The sequence below is a fragment of the Lates calcarifer genome, linkage group LG11 (genome assembly GCF_001640805.2).
Source record: "Lates calcarifer isolate ASB-BC8 linkage group LG11, TLL_Latcal_v3, whole genome shotgun sequence".
In the NCBI taxonomy this organism is placed as follows: Eukaryota; Metazoa; Chordata; class Actinopteri; family Centropomidae; genus Lates; species Lates calcarifer.
The window spans coordinates 17,099,420-17,117,302 of NC_066843.1; the positions used below are offsets into that span (position 1 = coordinate 17,099,420).

The following is a 17,883-nucleotide window of genomic DNA, read 5'->3' on the forward strand; positions in this document are numbered from 1 at the left end:
GTGGAAGAATACCTGGAGTTAATTGAAATGTGTAAAATTAGCAACAGAATTGATAGGTCAAAATGAAAGTCATCAGTCAATATTCAGCCTCAGGGGAGAGTGAGGAGATAGCTTTCCTACAGTGTGTTAGCTGCAGTGTGTTAGTGGTATGAATTAGAGAGGTCTGTAAAAAATTATGGGTGTATGATTTTGTATAACCTCTTTGTTATTACGTGCAGACTCTGATGCTCTTGAGATCGCAGAATTGACAGAATAATAGAACATGTACAACATTTTACTAAAGATGAATATGGAGTAGACGGAGTAGAAAATGACATTTTTGTGTAAAACGTCCTTAAAGATATCAGAATTTATTTAGGTTTCCTGTACAGAGACTTTTTCTCCTGTGTCCTCGTCCCTTTGCCAGGGTTAGTGATGTGTGCATTGTACCGCCAGACACGGCAGACACAGTACAGTAGCGGATTAGGCCATGTTCTTGCTTAAGCATATTTCAGGGATCGGGTTTTGATTTATCCAAGCGCACCCGTGAGATGTTGATTTCCACTTGAAGAGGCAGATTTTGAGCGTGCAGCCACACTGTATTCCAGTATCTTCTTTTAAGAAACCGATCCTGCACCGCATCCACTCAAGATTATTTTCTCTCACAATGGAGTGGTCCAGATACCTTTCTATACAACCTTGTTTTTTCTCACTAGTACACACACATGAGCACAGTCAGCCCCACAAAGAAACAGCAACAACAAAAAACTCTTGCACACCTACTAATCCAAAAAGGCAGAATCCTGGTGCCAAAAATAACAGCTTGGAATGAGATGGATGGAGGAGGACAGATTATTGCTGCTCTAATCTGTGAAAAGCTGACAATAAAACACATTTAAAGTGATTACAGCGCTGTTATCGGCACGGGGGTCACTCAATGCACCATACTCTTCCTATCCCTAGCTTTACCTTTCAGCAGACAATGCAGTCTGCTGCATAACTCCACATGTATAACACTCCTGTAAAGGTCTTTCACAATGACACACGGACTGAAGCACTAATGCTGATGCAAGGCAGCCGGGGAGAGACGGCAAAGTAGATAAAATGAGGCGGAAGGGAAGTAAGAGAACGGAGAGGAAAAATAGGGATGGACGAGAAAAAAGAACAGAGCAGAGAGAGGGATTTTGGAGCTGAAGCCACAAATCATGGAGAAGATTAAGCGTCTCCTCTGCGAGGCGGAGTAGGTGTAAATAGAAATGTGTCCCTGGGAGAGATCCTGGAGACCAAGTGCTTATCTCCCTGAGTGTTGTCAAAACACATTTGTCAATCTGAAGTGTTCAAGTGTCTTTGTGTCTATAGGAGACTTGATATGCAAAAATAAACAGCTGATGGTAGATGGAAGATGGCTGGTAACAAACAGACATGCCTACAATGACTCACAACTCACAGAAAGACACACACACACATGCCACCTGAGACTAGACAAAACTGTTTTTACTCTGTTATGACCGCTGGCTTGAGAGAAGTGTGTGGACGCACAAGTTGATCATGCATTATCCCTGTGTCTGACTCCGTCAGCTGCAGGACCAGCACATCATCAAACAGCTGCAGGCGGGTTTACCCGTTCAACAGCTGCCACATCTCAGGAAACGATGAGGAAATGCTTCACATTGCGACTCTGTCTGCCCTGTAAATTAGCCAAGTGAATTCGGCGCTCTGGCGTTTTTGGATGGTGTGAGGGCTCTCTGGGCAGCTCTGCGGCCAGGAACAGCTGCTGGCAGTACGTCTGCATTGTGGTTACTAAATTAGGGGCATTATTGATATTGAATGTGTTGTTTGAAAGCTGTGACACCCCATTTTTGTTCTCTCAGCATAGTTGCTCCATTGACTGTCCGGTGCAGCTCAATAAGTCCCATCATAAATCAGTTTTAATTTATATCTTTTGTACTACACTACACATAAGCTGTAAGACAGTTTTGGCCATTTTGCAGCCCCTTCAATGTACAATTAGAAGGGTTGGATGAAACTCACACAATCCACAATTGGTCTACCAGTGAGCACTTGGTTCCTTCCAGACAGCCAAGCACAGGTGCTTAGCATAAGGTGATTCAGCAAGGCAGAAATCTTTGAATAATCTGAGATGAATCACTGATACATGACTATAAAGAGTACCCCAATGAAGACTAATGTATAACATCATCAGGGCAAATAAGTGCAGTAGATAGCAGTGTAGGTTATGTTTAGAATATGGTGATTATCTTGAGAAAGGCCACAAGAGCATGGATTGATGGATAGTTTAGAGTGGACAATAAATGTATTATGTTCCAGGAGGAAGTTTTCCTAGCCTGGGAAATTTGTCTGATTTACATAATTTCTATCTTGCTTCTGTATACAGTCACACTGAACTTTGGAGGAGGGCCAGGTGGAATTTTATGATCCTCATAATTTTATTAATTCATTAAGGAAGGTCACCTCATACCCTCCTGTAATTTGGGAAAGCAGCATGATTTGTTTTAAACAGCTTACCTTACATGAAAGATCTACAGACTGTTAAGACTTGGCCTTTGTGCCGGTGAGTATGGATCAACTTCAGCTTGTCTTATTAAGTCCATTCCTAACCAATTTCCAATTTTGAGAATCATGATGCATTTAATAATGGGTTTATAAATGCACCCACAGCCTGCCCCTACCTTCTGTTCTCTTGGCATCCTCCCGTACAGCACACTGTGTGAAAGAACCACAGGCTCTTTGGTTCCCCAGTTCCACTATAGACAGATACATGAATGGGATGCTTTTATTACCTCTATTAGTTTTAACTCACTATTTTAAAAAGCTTGTAGCCCAATGCATACTCACAGAAGTACTAATTTAGGAATTTAAATCAGCTGCATCAGTTTAATAAATACAGTGATAACTCAATGAAAATTTAAGTTACATTAGTACACCATAGTGAAATATGTTGAAACAAATCTATTCAAAATGATATGCCACCAAATATGTGCAAAAACAAATAGCAGAAACATATTTAAAATAATTTGAACTCAATGGTTTGTTCCAGATGATGCCTGGAGCGCATTTCGTTCTTCTGTCAGACTGAATTGGAAAATAAAGTATAGACCTGTGCATGATATTGATGAGTATTTGAGCAGGACTCGCTCACCGGGGCTGCAGCAGCTGGAGAGATAGGCAGACAGAGATTCACTTTTAATATCAACATGCATATTGTCCAGACCAAAATGGCTTAACGTAAGACGGCCGACTCTCTCAGTGAATTGTCCGCGATTGCAGAGGGAGTTTAGTTTGCTCACTCTTCCTGTTCCTCACGGATGCAGAAAGCCTGGAGCAGAGGCACAAGCAAGCAGGGGAGCTGTAGAGCTGCAAGGGACTGGAGGACACAACACTGAACTGCAGGTTACACACACACACACACACTCAACTTATAAATAAAGAAGGAAATGTGTGCAGAGGCGTAATCATAGACCTTATGCACAGGAAATGACTGTCTCTTTCCTCCTGCCATAATTATTCCATATATAACAAACATCTGTATGTCTAATTATCCATCACTCAAAGTCCCACATAATAATTTTCTGATCAACCAGAACTTGTACTAAATGTCCTCTGCCCTCTGTTCAAAATCTGTCTGAGACATTTCGGCTTCTGTCTGTTCTAGCTGCTCACAGCTTTTTGCATTTCAACAACAGCCAATTTCAAAACCATAAAAAGAGAAACAGCCCTACAAATGATTTTTAAATAGAGACTTGAAGGCAACGACAAGCGTTGCAGTTTAAGCCCTGGGTAGTCTGTGCCATTCCTCCAACCCACCACGGTGCCACAGGTTGTGTGGGTGCGATCAGCCGCCCCCACGTCTCGCTGCTGCGCGGTCAAAGAGGTTGTCCAGGTAACATTTTCTTTCATCACCCGTCAGTACTTGCTCTGGGCCGGGGCAAGATGCCACCTATGGATTTAACCTGGAAACCTACAGAAAAGCACAATGTGGTGCCAAACAACTTAGCATTAGATTACAGCTGTCAAAAATAGTCACTCTCCAGAGTCTTTAGAGTTTCTCTCCCTGCATAATGCTAAAAGCCACAGATGAAGTTTCTCCTCCTCATCTGTTCATTTCTTATAATGAAATCACAAGCTAGCACCGACAAAAGAATTACACTCGTAAGTAGCCCCAAGTGTGTGTGGGTTTGACGTAACGGGCAATTTTTCAAACTCCTGGTACTTATTCTGCCACTGTGAGCCTCTCATCATGACGTTCTCATTTCAATTAAAAGGAGAAATGAAGCTACTACAGCACGCCTGACTTAGCAGGTTAAGATAATGTACACACACCATAGCCGATTTGAAGTCATCCAGGGAGATATGGGGAGATTGTCTTTCCGTGCCATCTTCTGCTGTCCTCCTAAATATCAAACCAGGCAATAAATGTGAAAAATTGCCAGTTGCCTTTGTCCTCTAGTTTTCATGCAAATAACACCATCGACAAACCTGACACTTACCACATAATGAGAAGAGGGCGATGAGAGAGTGCGAGCACAAGAGAGAGATAAGTAGGAGAATTTAGAGGAAGCATTGTTTGGAGAGACAAAATGATAAAACGGAGAGAGAAAGAGATAAATCGAGTTAAAGAAAGAGAAAGAGGGAATCGAGGAGGAAGAGAGCGATGGACGCTTCAACCTTCCCTCTTTCTGGAAATAGGCACCATTATGCCAATAGATTGGTCCTGGAGCCTCAGCGAACATGTGATTGCAAAGCCTAGCTGGTCTGCTTTGGTGAGGGGGCTGGTGAGTGGCTCCTTCAGAACATCATGTACAGACACAGGTCCAAACACATAATCACACACACACACACACACACACACACACACACACACACACACACACACACACATACACATACACTCGCCACCTTCCACCTCCACAGCAGGCTGCACAGACAGGCTGCATGAATATTTATCAGAGCAGTTTGTAATGAGTTCTCACATTAGACCAGAATTTCTTTCATATTCTCACGTATCGTAGGTTTGGCAGCGATTCCAGTATCCAGCTGATTTCTCCGCTCATCAGTATGCGGCGCAGTGACCCGCAATGTGGCCTGGTCACATCCCCAGGGCAGAGGGGGCTCGCCTTCTCAAAATGCTACCACAGACTGAAAAATGTTTTTAATATTGTCATGTGCTGTCTGTCTGCCGTTGAATCAATTTCGAATCAAAGCCATCTCATCGCTAAAGATTAGCTCTAAGGTTACATTTTTCTGCTGGCTTTCATTTGAACAAAAAACATAAATGTCAGTTCTAAAAATGCATTAGGGAGAGCAAGCCACTGCTGGCGCTGTTCACAACCTTTCAAACCAAATTCATCAACTACACACACACACACACACACACACACACACACACACACACACACATACACATTCATGCTGCCCACAAGTGCACAAACCATTCTTGGCAGTAATGTTTCCTGTCCTGTGCGGATTTATTACGTTGAGAGCAGAATATGTTGTGATTGGGACAGAGTGCTGCTCAGTCACATATAGTACATACAAAACTCAAACAATATGCTGCCTGTCGGTTCACCTTTAAGGCCACGCAAGGTATTTTGATTGACTGGAAAGCCAATTTTCCTGATTGTGTATGTGTGCAGTTAGTGTTTGTTTCATACAGGACCACATCATGACCTGCCCTCTAATAGCTGCTCTGCATTTGACACATGCAGAGATCCACTGTGGACTCCCTGCTAGTTATAATTGTGTGATTTATAGCTGACAAAAAAGGGAGCCAATTACAGAGCTGTGTCATGCCTCATATCCCCTGCTCTGTCAACTTTCCACTACAGCAATATGAGCCATGTCAGCCTCTATGTTCATTAATGACTATTACCCCATTTATAGTCCATTTGGGTCCACTTAGTACCTGGTTTTGTTTGGTTGGGGTGGGTAACTACCTGAAACACTGTGTTCTTACCTAATTGGCCGATGCCTTGGTGCATCTGTACAGTAACAGAGGCTGAAGCAGTCATAACTGGGCAATAGGGACTGGAGTACAAAACGAAGAAATGCACTCTCCTTAATTCTGCTCTAGTAGTAAGAATATTTTCTGCCATTGAAAGTAAACATAGCTTCATATTCTGTAGGAATATGTTTCACAGATCACATAGCCACAGCGTGATAGATCAGCGTGGTTTGAAAATTGGCCTGTCACCAGCTTTCAGTCATTAAAATCTTTTGAAATGTGTCAGCAGGAATTTATGTCTTGCAGCCACTTGCAAGCAGTAATTTCTGAAGCAGATCTAGGGTGGCACAAACACAGGGAAACTGGGTGTTTAGCATGAAAAACTGGCAATAAAACAACGAAGGCTGCAACTAATGACTTTTTGATCAATCCACCAATTACTCTCTCAAATAATCACTTAATTGTTTGGTGCATAAAGTGTTGGCAAATTGCAAAAAAAAAAAATAAATCACAGGTTCCAAGAGCACATGGTGATGTGAAAACATATTTTCCCAATCAGCTTCTTACAATGAGTAATTAAGTCTGATGTGATCACACTGTTTTCTACCAAAGTTAGTTAGTAGTTGTGGTTATTTCAAATTCCAAATTTCTTCTCATGAGTTTAGTTTGGGTGAGGCTCAGTTGCAGCGAGGTGGTGTTATATTACTTCTGTCTACTAATCAGAATGGAGTAACATTTGAATCAAAATCTGATGACAGTCAGTTTGTGGTTTACACCCACACAGTGATGTTGAAGCAGGGTATTTCTTATGAAATTATACTTTTTCCAAACTTCATTTTGTATTGTTAGGAAATTGAGAAGCATTGTAAATGTGAACTTAAAAGAACTTTGAGCTTTAAAGTGTCTTCTTTTGTCTGACCAACACACAATACTATCTTATTTTTTATGCATGCATGTTTTGTGTGTATGTGAAATAAATAACTGTTACAGTACTTTGTGATTATCAGTGAGAGGATTCTAAAAAATAAAGAGAATAGTGTGATGTCCCTCTACTATTTAAATAAATGTATGTCAGCACTATTAAATGAAAACACACATTCATTCATCCATATGTGTTTGCATGTGCATTCAGAAAACTTTCCTCATAAGAAAAGGTTGAAGAAAAAGCAGAAAAGTGTGTGTGGGGGTTTCGGACCTCTGGGGTCTTAAGCTGGTAGAGGCTATCTGCGGTCCACCCGTGTGTAACTGATATGGCTGCTGTGTGCGATGGTGTGGCTAATAGAGCAAATGGTGGGTGAGACGCGAGGGCTGGCTGACAGGGAAATGGGGTCATTTAGTGTCATAACCTCGCTCGTGTAATCTACAGTTTTAATACATGGCTTTTGTGTTTCTTTATGAGACATGCTTTGACTCACTATGCGACTTTTTAATGGCCTCATCTTTCTGAATGATCATTGGAGTTACACAGCGCATTGGCTAATATAATCTGTACCCCTGGGGCGTGTGTGTGTTGAGTGCCATTGTGTGTGTGTGTGTGTGTGTGTGTGTGGTGTGTGTGTGTGGCTGCAGGCTGCTATTGTCTGTGACCGGGGAAGGAGATGGTGAGTTTGGTGTGAGTGTGTATGCACGAAAAAGTGTGTTTGTGTTCACATGTAAAATGTGTCAGAGGTCTCTATGCTAATCTGCGTGTGAGAGGAATTGGTGTATAAAATACACCCACTTTATGGACACACAGCAGAGTGAGTGCTAGGCTGGACTACATCACTGCATTTACATGATCAATGCTTATTGCAAAATGTGTGTGTATGCTGGTGTGTGTGTATCTCTGTGTCCATCAACTGTGTCTGTATGTGTGCGCATGTAGGCCTATTTTAATTGTTGCCATGGAAACAGAGTGCTGCCAGAGAAGTCCAGATTCAAAGAGGGCATCTCTCTCTCTCTCTCTCTGTCTGCGTCTCACTCTGTGACTCTCTCTCCTCCTCTCTGTCTTTTCTGTTCTACCTCTTCTCCTCCATCCCTCTTCCTTGCCTTTCTCTGTCTTCTCTCTCTCCCTTCTTCCTCTCTCCTCTACTTTCTTTCATCTTTCTTGCGTCTGACCCAAGGTCCTCCTTGGTTTACGCTCTCAGTCTTTCTCTCTTGTCCTCCCACCCCCCTCTTTTCTGTCTCCTCGTGCCTCTTATCATCCCTCCCTCATTCCCTCCCTCCCACCTCTCCATCCTTCCTGGAGAGTGGTGTGCAATTGACTATTAACACAGGGACCTGTAATTAGAGCTGACGAACCTCCAGCAATTAGTTTTCCCTAAAGAAGTTGTTCTGTCATCTCTGCATACATCCCTTTATCCCTCTCTCAATCTCCTCCTTGCTTTTTCTTCCTCTCTGTCATTTCCTGTCTTATTAGCTGTCAGCTTCATAGAGTGGTTATTGTTTTAGTGTTTTTGTTCTTCTTTGTACCTTCCCTCCGCCTTGTTAAAGGCAGTCATGTATGAGATATACACACAATACACCACTCAGAGAAGTTTATGAGCAACTACACCCCCACTGTCCTGGGTATCTCTGCCCACAAAACCGAAGTGAACATCTATTCCCACCGACTCTACACCTACACACTGGCTATATGCTGATAAACTCAAGAGGACACATGCCCTCCCACACACTCAGATGTAAACATACAGAGAACACACGCATCTTTTTCAGAGAGAGGGAGAGAGAGAGTGTGAGGTTCTTTTTCATGTCTGCCTTTGTGTCCTTCTGTCCCACCTTGCTTCCCTCATCTCTGTTCTCTTCTCCTCCCTACCTTCTCTGGATCTTGCTCATCCTCCCCTCTCCCTCATTCTTTTCTCCTTTTTCACCGGTCCACCTGGCACCTTCCCTCCCCTCTGCATCCCCATTAATGAAAAGCTCTATAAATAAGCACAGAGAAGAGGGAGAGAGAGATATGGTCAAGTAGAGCGTGGGAGGGAGGTGGGAGGATGGAGGGATGGACAGTGAATGACTGTGAGTGCTAAATTAGGCCAATAGGGGTTGAGGGAGGAGGGCGGGTATCATATCAAAGTACTTGCGAATTGCTCCGAGCGCCTGTGCTGTCAATCACGTAATCAATTTTGGCGTCAGTCAGTTTGTCTGCATCTCAGGACGCTGTGTCACTCATCTCGCTCCAGACAGTTTGTCAGTCAGCCGGAGTTGGCGTGGAGTCGTCTTTTCCTCCATCTGCCCTTTCCCTCATTCACATTCCTTGTATGATTTGCTTCGCTCTTCCCTCCTTCCTCCCCTCCGTTGCTCCCTACTTCCCTCACCTCCTATCCCTCCTCCTCTGTCAAGAAGCCAGCATCTCATCTGGAGGGAGAGTTTATATCCTCCATAATATATACCATAATGCTGCTACAGAACATTCCACATGAATTATTGATCCGTGTGAGATTATACGTAAACCATAACCCATCGTACCATGTATCTGTGTGTGTGTGTGTTTATGCACTATTTATGTGTGTCAAGAGTGACCTCGTCTCACATCCCTCTTTGTGTGTTTAAAGCCTCGTTTTCCACAAGGTTTCCCTCTCCCTCATCATTCTCTCCCTTCATTGCCCCATTTCTGTGGACTGACATTGATATGCACTGATTCATATGATGCATGTAGCCTCTTGGCAATTCACTTTATTCAATCAATGTTGCATGGTGCTATGTTAACCTCTCTCTCCCTCTCTCCATCTCCTGGCTTTTTTTTTCCTCCTTATTTTCCCTCTTGTTATCTTGCTTTATCAAATCTCTGCCTTTCTTTTTCTTTCCTATCTCCATCTCTTTCTGTTCCTCCCTACCTCTTCCTCTATCTCTCCAGGTATTACTGTCCCACACCTCCACCATGCCTGTCTGCGGCTGCCGCAGCCCCTCCCCGCCTCATGGCCATGCCGGGGCCTCCCCCTCCACCCCCTCGGTCGCCCAGGAGCAGGAGAGACAAGTCCGACCCCTACATCCACCTCCGCCTCCATCGCTTCACCGCAGCACCAGCGCCTCCCTCTGCCTCTCCCTCCTTCTCCTGCTGCTCTGCCTTCTCCACCTGCCCCCGGCCTGCCACTCACGGAGAGAGAAGGGCGGGGGAGGTGGCGGCGGCCACTACATCCCCATCCCCCAGCCCCCTCCACATCACATGGCCCTGCCCAACATCCTGCGAGGCCTCAGCATCGCTGTTGTCCTGGTGGGCAACTCCAGCGAGGTGGCGCTGGCCGGGGCCCGGGAGAAGGAGGACTTTCTCCACATGGCACCCAACGTGGAGGTGCTGACCATGAATGAGACTGACCCTAAAAGCATCATCAAGAGCATCTGTGACCTAATGACTGAGCACTGGCTGCAGGGTGTGGTGTTTGGGGATGACACCGACCAGGAGGCCATCGCCCAGATCCTGGACTTCATTTCAGCCCAGACCCATATCCCCATCCTCGGAGTCCGTGGGGGCTCCTCCATGATCATGGCTGCCAAGGTAGGAAGTGTTTCATCATCACTGCATCCACTTTCAAATAGTACATGTTGTGTAAAAACAAAAACTGGTCACATTTTCAGTATGGATAGGAGGTATGCACCAGTGGAGTGCAAACAGTGAATGTAAAATGTTAGTCAGTACAGATAAACATAGTGTCCTGTGCTTACCTTTGATAGCTGCCACTGCATAAAACATTTAATTGGATGGTTTTCATAAAAAAAAAAAGTATTCCAATGCACACTTAATACCCCACCATTTTAATTGTTTATTCTTGTTATTGGGAGTTCTGCTCGGACAACAGATCTACTTATTGAAATGCTGTTTGGTCACCCACTTTTATTGGCTGTATTTTGCTGTCAATCATAGCCATGTTGCTGTTACTGCTATCAAATCATGTCACAGATTATATCCCCATACATCATTTTCATCAACAAAAGATACATTTTAAAGACTACACTGCTTGTGTGTTACAAGCTGCAATATACTTGTGTATACTTGTCTATGCGTGAAAGTGAGAAATGTGCTTTTGAAGTTCCTTGCAAACGGCAACCATTCTCTACTGCACTGTCCTCTTGATATCAACTCTGCCCAAAACAGAGAAGCCATTTTGACTGGTTTGGCTACAACAGAGGGTTTCTCAACTCCTCCCCTACTCCCCTACTCCTCACCATACTAACTCTGCATCAGTATTAACTCTGGGTACAGACAGACAGAGAGTCAGGGTAAGCTGGGGTGTCTGACTTGAAAGACAAACTGCCAGCAGCTCTGATGCCAGTGACAGGATCAGCTGGAGATTGCACCAGAATAGAGAGTTAGATCTCTGCCTATTTACTAGGCCTTGTCTAATGGGATAAAGCAATCTGCTGCTGCTTTATCTGTGTTCGCCTTGGGATCTGGGCTTGGACCCCATTCCACAAAATCAGCTCATTCATTTGGTACTTTATACACAAATCCAGCTGTATTAAATAATAACCAGTCAAGGAAAAAGTCTATTTAATGTAGCTTCCATGCAGGGAAAGTGATGCCTGTATTAACAGTTGACCCTGCTGTCGAGAACTTGCTGGTCGCTTGTTTGATTTGGCCTCATAGAATCTCAGTCTCATCTCAGCCATCCCTGTTTCCACGTCATCATCCTCCAGTTTGTCTGCTGACCCTGTGGTGTCAACAGGTCGTTGTACCAGCCAAGACATGAGTCACAGTGACATGGCGAGGCCAGCGGCCACCAGTGAACCTCTTCTCTCTGTTGCTTCTCATTAGAGCACTAAGGAAAGAAATGGCAGGGGACCGTCCGCTCCCATTTAAAACTGCACTCTTCCAATCGCAAAGACTGCTGTACAGTACACACAGTTTCTTGTAGCATTACGCTCATACATGGACACATCCTCTCCATTTTCTGAAATTTCCTTTCTCTCTGACCCAGTGCTGCTGCCACATGTGTCTTTAACCCCCACTAACAGCACATTCTCAAAACATAGAAATCATTTAAAGCACTCCAGCTACCCTCCTGGTGCACGGGTGGCTACATTACCTGTGAAAATGTATGTTTGTGTTTTATTGCATGGAAGGATGCAGGCATGTAGGAGGAAGCAGTGTGGGGACATAGTTGAGGAATGCATGCGCCTGTGTGCGTCTGTGCGCAGGGACAGTATCATTCATTAAGCACATGTGCCCTAAGTGTACCAGGCAGCAGGAAAGAGCAGCGTTTTGTGGCAGAGGTTTAAATGGATTTCCCCGGTCACAAGCCAGAGTCTGCCTCTCCTGAGAGCTTCCTCCTGGCTGCATCGAGACCCAGGAGAGCGAGGACGGGGCTCCGCTAAGGCTCAGTCTCCAAACGGATTTGTGTCTGCTTAATGGGCTGAGACAATGGAGTGGCGAAAATACGATAGAGAAGGATCAGAGGGAGAGAGAGAGAGAGAGAGGGACACGGGGGGAAAGTGGAGAAATCGAGATAGCGAGGGTGAGATTGGGTGGAAGAATTTCTACTTTGAGTGAAAGCGGGTAAGGGAGGAGAGGTGGGAACTGTTGGAGGGTTTTTGGCCAGATTAGGTGGTGTTCAGACATGGCTGCCTGTAGAGGTGATGGACAGATGAGGGTAGAGGACAAGGGCTGAGTCAACAGCAGAAGAGGAGACAGAGTTTGACACCGTTCAGACTGTGAGTGGGAGACGCAGAGGAAGATAAAGAGAGAGCAGGAGGAAGAGAAAGACAGAGTAAGAAGAGAAAACATTTTGTCTATATGGACAGCAGCGATGGAGGAAAAGTGATAGAGAGTAATTGCATAAGATAGAATGAAAGGTCGAGTTATAGAGCTTAAGAAAAATTGGGCTGCTGTGGTTTTTTTTTTTTTTTTTCTGAGACTGTGTCCAAGGAAATGGACTGACAAAGACTGGGAAATAGGGATTGCAATATGAGGTGTTTATCTTACTCCTCGCTCCATCACACACACAAATACACACAAAAATACACACACAAAAGCCTGCACCCATCAAGACTGAAGGCCAACTGCTGCTATTACAGTTGGCAAGACAACCCCTCCTTTTTCATTACACATCCAAGAAAGGATGATAACAGGGAGCGACACTGAAGGCGGAGAATACAGCATTTTGATTTTTAGTGCGGGCTGAATAGGAAAAGAATTTGGAGGAACGGTACAAGATAATTCCATAAAATGTACCCTCTGGAGTGAACTAGTGTAGTGCCGTGTGAAGAGTCAGGTTGAATCACTATCAGAATAGCATTTTTCTGCTCACAAATGCATCCACATGGAGAGTTACTTGGTATTTGTGGTGATGAAAAATAAAGCCAAGCACAGCATTGTGTGCCGGTGGGAGATACAGTCCAGTATCATCACCCAAGACTTAAAACAATTGACTTTTGCAACATAACTGTCTCCCAAACAGCCTTACACCTCTGTGAGCCTTCTGACATCTGTAACACGAACAAAACTGGATTTTTTAGAACAACTCCTCTTGGGGATGGAGCAAAACTGCAGCAGTAGCTCAGCAATGAAAAGTGGGGGTACAGCTACCACAGTGGTTGCATCTGTACATGGAGCTTACCAGTGGGAAGTAGCTATGTGCTGTAGTTACTGCCAGTGCAGAGAGAAAGTGAACTTGTGTATGAGCTTGAAAAGTAGGCAAGTTAAATAGATGAAGAGATGGAAGGAGGAAGCCAGGCAGCTCCACTATTAACAAGGAATGAAGAAGAAGGCAGAGGAGGAGGGGAAAAGAGAGAGATGGATGGAGGCAAAGGGCACTCACATCTATTTCAATGAGTAAGATCAGTGAGGGAGGGCTGGGCGGTAAGTAAGAGGATGAGTGCACTGAGTGCACGGCCGCATGGCTCGTAAAGAGAGAAGGAGAGGGACGGAGAGAGGGGAAGGCAGAGTGACATAGAACGTGTGTTTGCAGGGAGTGCAGCAGCAGGTGTATCGCCATCTATCCAGTGTAGCCGATGGTACATGAAAAAAAGAAGCTGCCTCTTTGCTCAGGAAATCGCAGCCTAAATGGAGGAGGAATGAAGGAGGAGAGAAAGATGGATAGAGCGCAGCTGTAGCCACATCTGTGAAAGACAGGACATGATAAAGGAGGAGGAGGAGATGGAGAAGAGAGAGGGAAAGCATCCAACAGTTTAAGTGTGTGTGTCCTTGTGCATCTGTGAATATGTTTATGTGGATTTGTGTGTGTTGTTACCTAGCCAACATGGCTGTAGCTGCCAGTCTTTTGTCAGTAGTGGTTTCCAGCACCACCCTGCTAGTTGTCCCTCTACAGTGTCTCTTGGACTGCAGTAATCAGAATGATCTAAAGCTTTGGCTAATGCTCATATTATCAAGACATGGTGAGCCATTTTCCTCAGCTTGTCTAGAAGGTATGGCTTTGTAGTGGTACAAATAGCTGTAGTTGTTGCTGATCACCCGGGGGCCACTACACAATACGAACAGCGAGCTAATCTATGAGTGGAAGCTGCTGCTGCTGTAGATGAGGAGAGAGATAGCATCCACTTGTGCATAGGATTTAAATGCAAGATTGTCAGCAATTAATGAAAAAAGGAAAAGCAGCCAGCATTGATGACCCGAGGGAAACTTTAATATAATATGAATAACATTTGCACACATGCAAACATATTCAGGCAGACACACAAAAAAACATCACAGGCATGAAAATGCCCACACGCGTTTTCTTAAGTATACAGAAAGGCATATGTTACAAGGGTAATTAATGTATGAATATTCAATAGATAATGGAAGAAAATCCAAACTAAATCCACAACGGACTGCTGCTGCAACATCACCATCACATACACACATGTACTAATACAAACATGCACACACAGGTGCTCCCACACACAAACAAAATCTGTTCCCTGCCATCTTTTGTGTAACTGGCAGCCTTCTCCAGGAACAAAACCAGCAGGATGCGATCAATTAACTTTTGCCCACATAATTCAGGCTTTTCATCGTTTCAAATGTGGTCGTTTGCCTGTGGGTGTCCAAGCCTTTGTAAGAAAAGAGAGAGAGTGATTTTGTGTCTGAGCACAACCGTTCCCTGTGTGTGTGTGTGTGTGTGTGTTTGTGGTGTGTACATGCATGCTAATTCTTTAGAGGAAACAGGCTCGATGATAGTGTAGAATTGGTGCTGAACTGTGTCCAGGGATAATTGTTGTGGAGGATGTGTGTGTGTGTGTGTGTCTGTGTGTGTGTTTGAGGTGTGAACTGAGCCAGTTGAACTGTTTAATCACAGCACAGGAGTGAATTCAGTGGAACAATTAATGTCCGTACCTCATTTTCCAAAGAAGCACGTTCCCCTTGTCCTCTGTATTTATGTTCACCCCACAGTTTGGGGAAATAGTCCTTTATTAATTTTCGGTCGCAAAGAAATCGACTTGTTTGGGCATCATTTCCTGTTTGAGGTACACTCACCACGTCCTCTTGGGGTTTTAGTCCACTGGGTTGAACGTAAATGTGCCTGCATTTATATTCCCAATTAATGTCCTACAATAGCACCTATTGTTGTAGTAATCACTGAGGTCCTGTACTCTATTAATGTAATGTGCTGTTCAGCTTGGCAGCACCGCGTCCTTGCTAAAACATAGACGCAATTAGGAGCATTTGTAAACGATAAGAGAATTAAAAGCGAGTGTTCCTGTGCCTGATGACTCTCTCTGTGTTTCCCTTTTGTCTGTTTTTATTTCTCTTCCCTTTTTCCTGTTGCTCGCTCTGTTCCTGTCTCTTTCACATCTCTGTCCCCTAATTGTTTAGTTCATTCATGGATCTTGTCATGTCCAGTAAAGCACAGTAAACCCCTTGTAACAGCTTTCTGATTCATCCTTTTATCCTGGATATGTCTTCTTTACTTTTTTTTGCTGCTACCTTTGTCCAGTTTTTTATTCCCGGATGCCTCTCTGTTAGCCGTTTTATTGTCTGTGTGTCTCTAGCACTCTGTCATCTGGCTATTTTCAATTACAAAAGCCTGACCTGGAAATTTTCTTATCTGGAACTTTTCATAACTTGCATATATCCTGAGATTGAATCTTGTTTCTTTTATCAGAAAGTCTATTGAACACAGTATGAAAAAGCTAAAATCCCTAAAAATAAAACAAGTTGTTTTTTTCCCACAAACACTGGTGTTAGAACTTGCATATCTTTCTTTTTCCAAATTGTTGTTTCTCATTATCTTTATGCAACAATTTTTCCGAATGGAAAATATTGCAGTTGCATCATGTTCTCATGTTGTCTGGTGATGACACATCACACACACACACAGCACTACCCGCTTCATCTGAAGGGCCAGCTTTAGGCTCAGGGAGATACGTATATCCACATCTACAGACACACTGTGAACTGGGTTTCCTGGTGCAGCACGGCTGCCCCACTACCAGTGTCTTCTTACCTTCTCATTGTCCTGGTTTAGAAAATGTGACAACCCACTGTGTGTGTTCCCCTTTTCTGGAGAGAGAACGATCGAGAGGGAGAGAGAGAGAGAGAGAGGGGAGGAGGATAGGAAGAGGTAGTGAGAAATATTGAGAGCCCTAAATTTATGTGTCCTATTTTCCAACCCTGTTGGTCTGAATTTACTCCGGCCATTTAGAATGTGGCCATTTTTAAACTCACCCCATAACTTTTTTTTCCTCTACCTCCCCCTCCCTAGACTGCCTCACTTTCACTCTTTCCATCTCAGATTCTATTTCTCTCCTCTGCTCTATTGCTTTACATTATAGACAGATTGCTCCCATTCACTAGATTAATGCCGGCAGATACAGTAGGTAATGTGTACTTAGAGAGGACTGAGGAAATAATTAGAAATGAGATGAGATAGGCTTTTACAAAATGATTGATATCACAAAAACAAAACAAAATGGTATATTTTCTACATGCTGAATAATGAACTGGAAGTTTTCTTCATTCTTCCAATCTGGCTTTTCCCTTGATCCACTTGCCTTCTTTTTACTCCTGCGTCCCCACGTTTTTTAAACTTCTCTATCATTTGCCCTGTCATTACTTTTTCTCTCTATTTATGAATGTGGCTGGCTGGCAAAGGTTCATCCTGTGGTAGCTCGCGTGAGGCAGACAGACAGATGTACGCCAGATGTACAGGTGTTGATTCACCCTCCTCCCCCACTGACCCTCGTATCTGTTCCGCCACCCACTCACCCCTATCCTTCAAGCTCCCTCTCTGTGTTTCTCCCCATTCTCAGATGCCAGTTGAAGACATTAGAATAGTATAGAAAGAGACATCGCTCCATACTCCAGCCGTGCATCTTCACCTCTCTTTTTTTCCCCCACTCCTCTCTGGTTCAGGCGTTGTCTCGCTCCCGCCCCCTCCCCTGTCTTTTCCTCCTGCTTGGCCTCTTTTCCTTCATTCTCACTCTGTCCCCCCACGGGTACAGGACCAGTCACACCTTCCCCTCCATCCCAACCCTCCACTCACATCTCCTCACTCCCTCTGGCCATGCCCTTATGCCTCTCTCCTCCCTCCCTCCTCCTCCTACTTCATTGCAACTATAGCACCAGCCCCCATCTCTCCTCCCTCCCTCTCTGCTCTCCTTTCCTCACTCATGCCCCCCCCCCACCTCTCTTCCCTCTAGACACAAATAGTCTAGCCCTGCCTTTTCCCACTTCTCCCTACATCTCCACCAACACCTACTACCACCACCATGATCTACAGGCAACTCCTCCCCTTCTCCAACATCCATCCTCCCCTCTTATCCTCTCGTGGACCTTACACCAACCCTTTGCCAGGACCCTTATTAGCCTTATCTCCGCTTGCCTCCGCCCTGATTCAGAGGTGGAGAGGGAATGGACCTCTATCTATTCATAGGCTGAGATGAGTCAGTGCTTTTCTATAAAGCATACAGTATATATGGAGAGGAGAAGAGAGGAGAGGAGAGGAGAGATGTGCACAGAAAAGTACAATTTTAGGACTGGATAATTACCTCTCCACAGCTCTTGAAATGAAAGGATGAAAGGCATGCTG

General features: G+C 44.3%; 1 protein-coding gene across 1 annotated transcript in view; it reads left to right on the forward strand.

Moving 5' to 3' along the window:
• Nucleotides 1–17,883, forward strand: part of grin2ba (glutamate receptor, ionotropic, N-methyl D-aspartate 2B, genome duplicate a) — a 116,439-nt gene that overhangs the window by 21,707 nt on the left and 76,849 nt on the right. Inside the window, exon 5 of the mRNA XM_051073699.1 lies at nt 9,774–10,412. Within this exon, the coding sequence (XP_050929656.1) occupies nt 9,774–10,412 (639 nt within the window). The remainder of the gene's footprint in view (nt 1–9,773; nt 10,413–17,883) is intronic.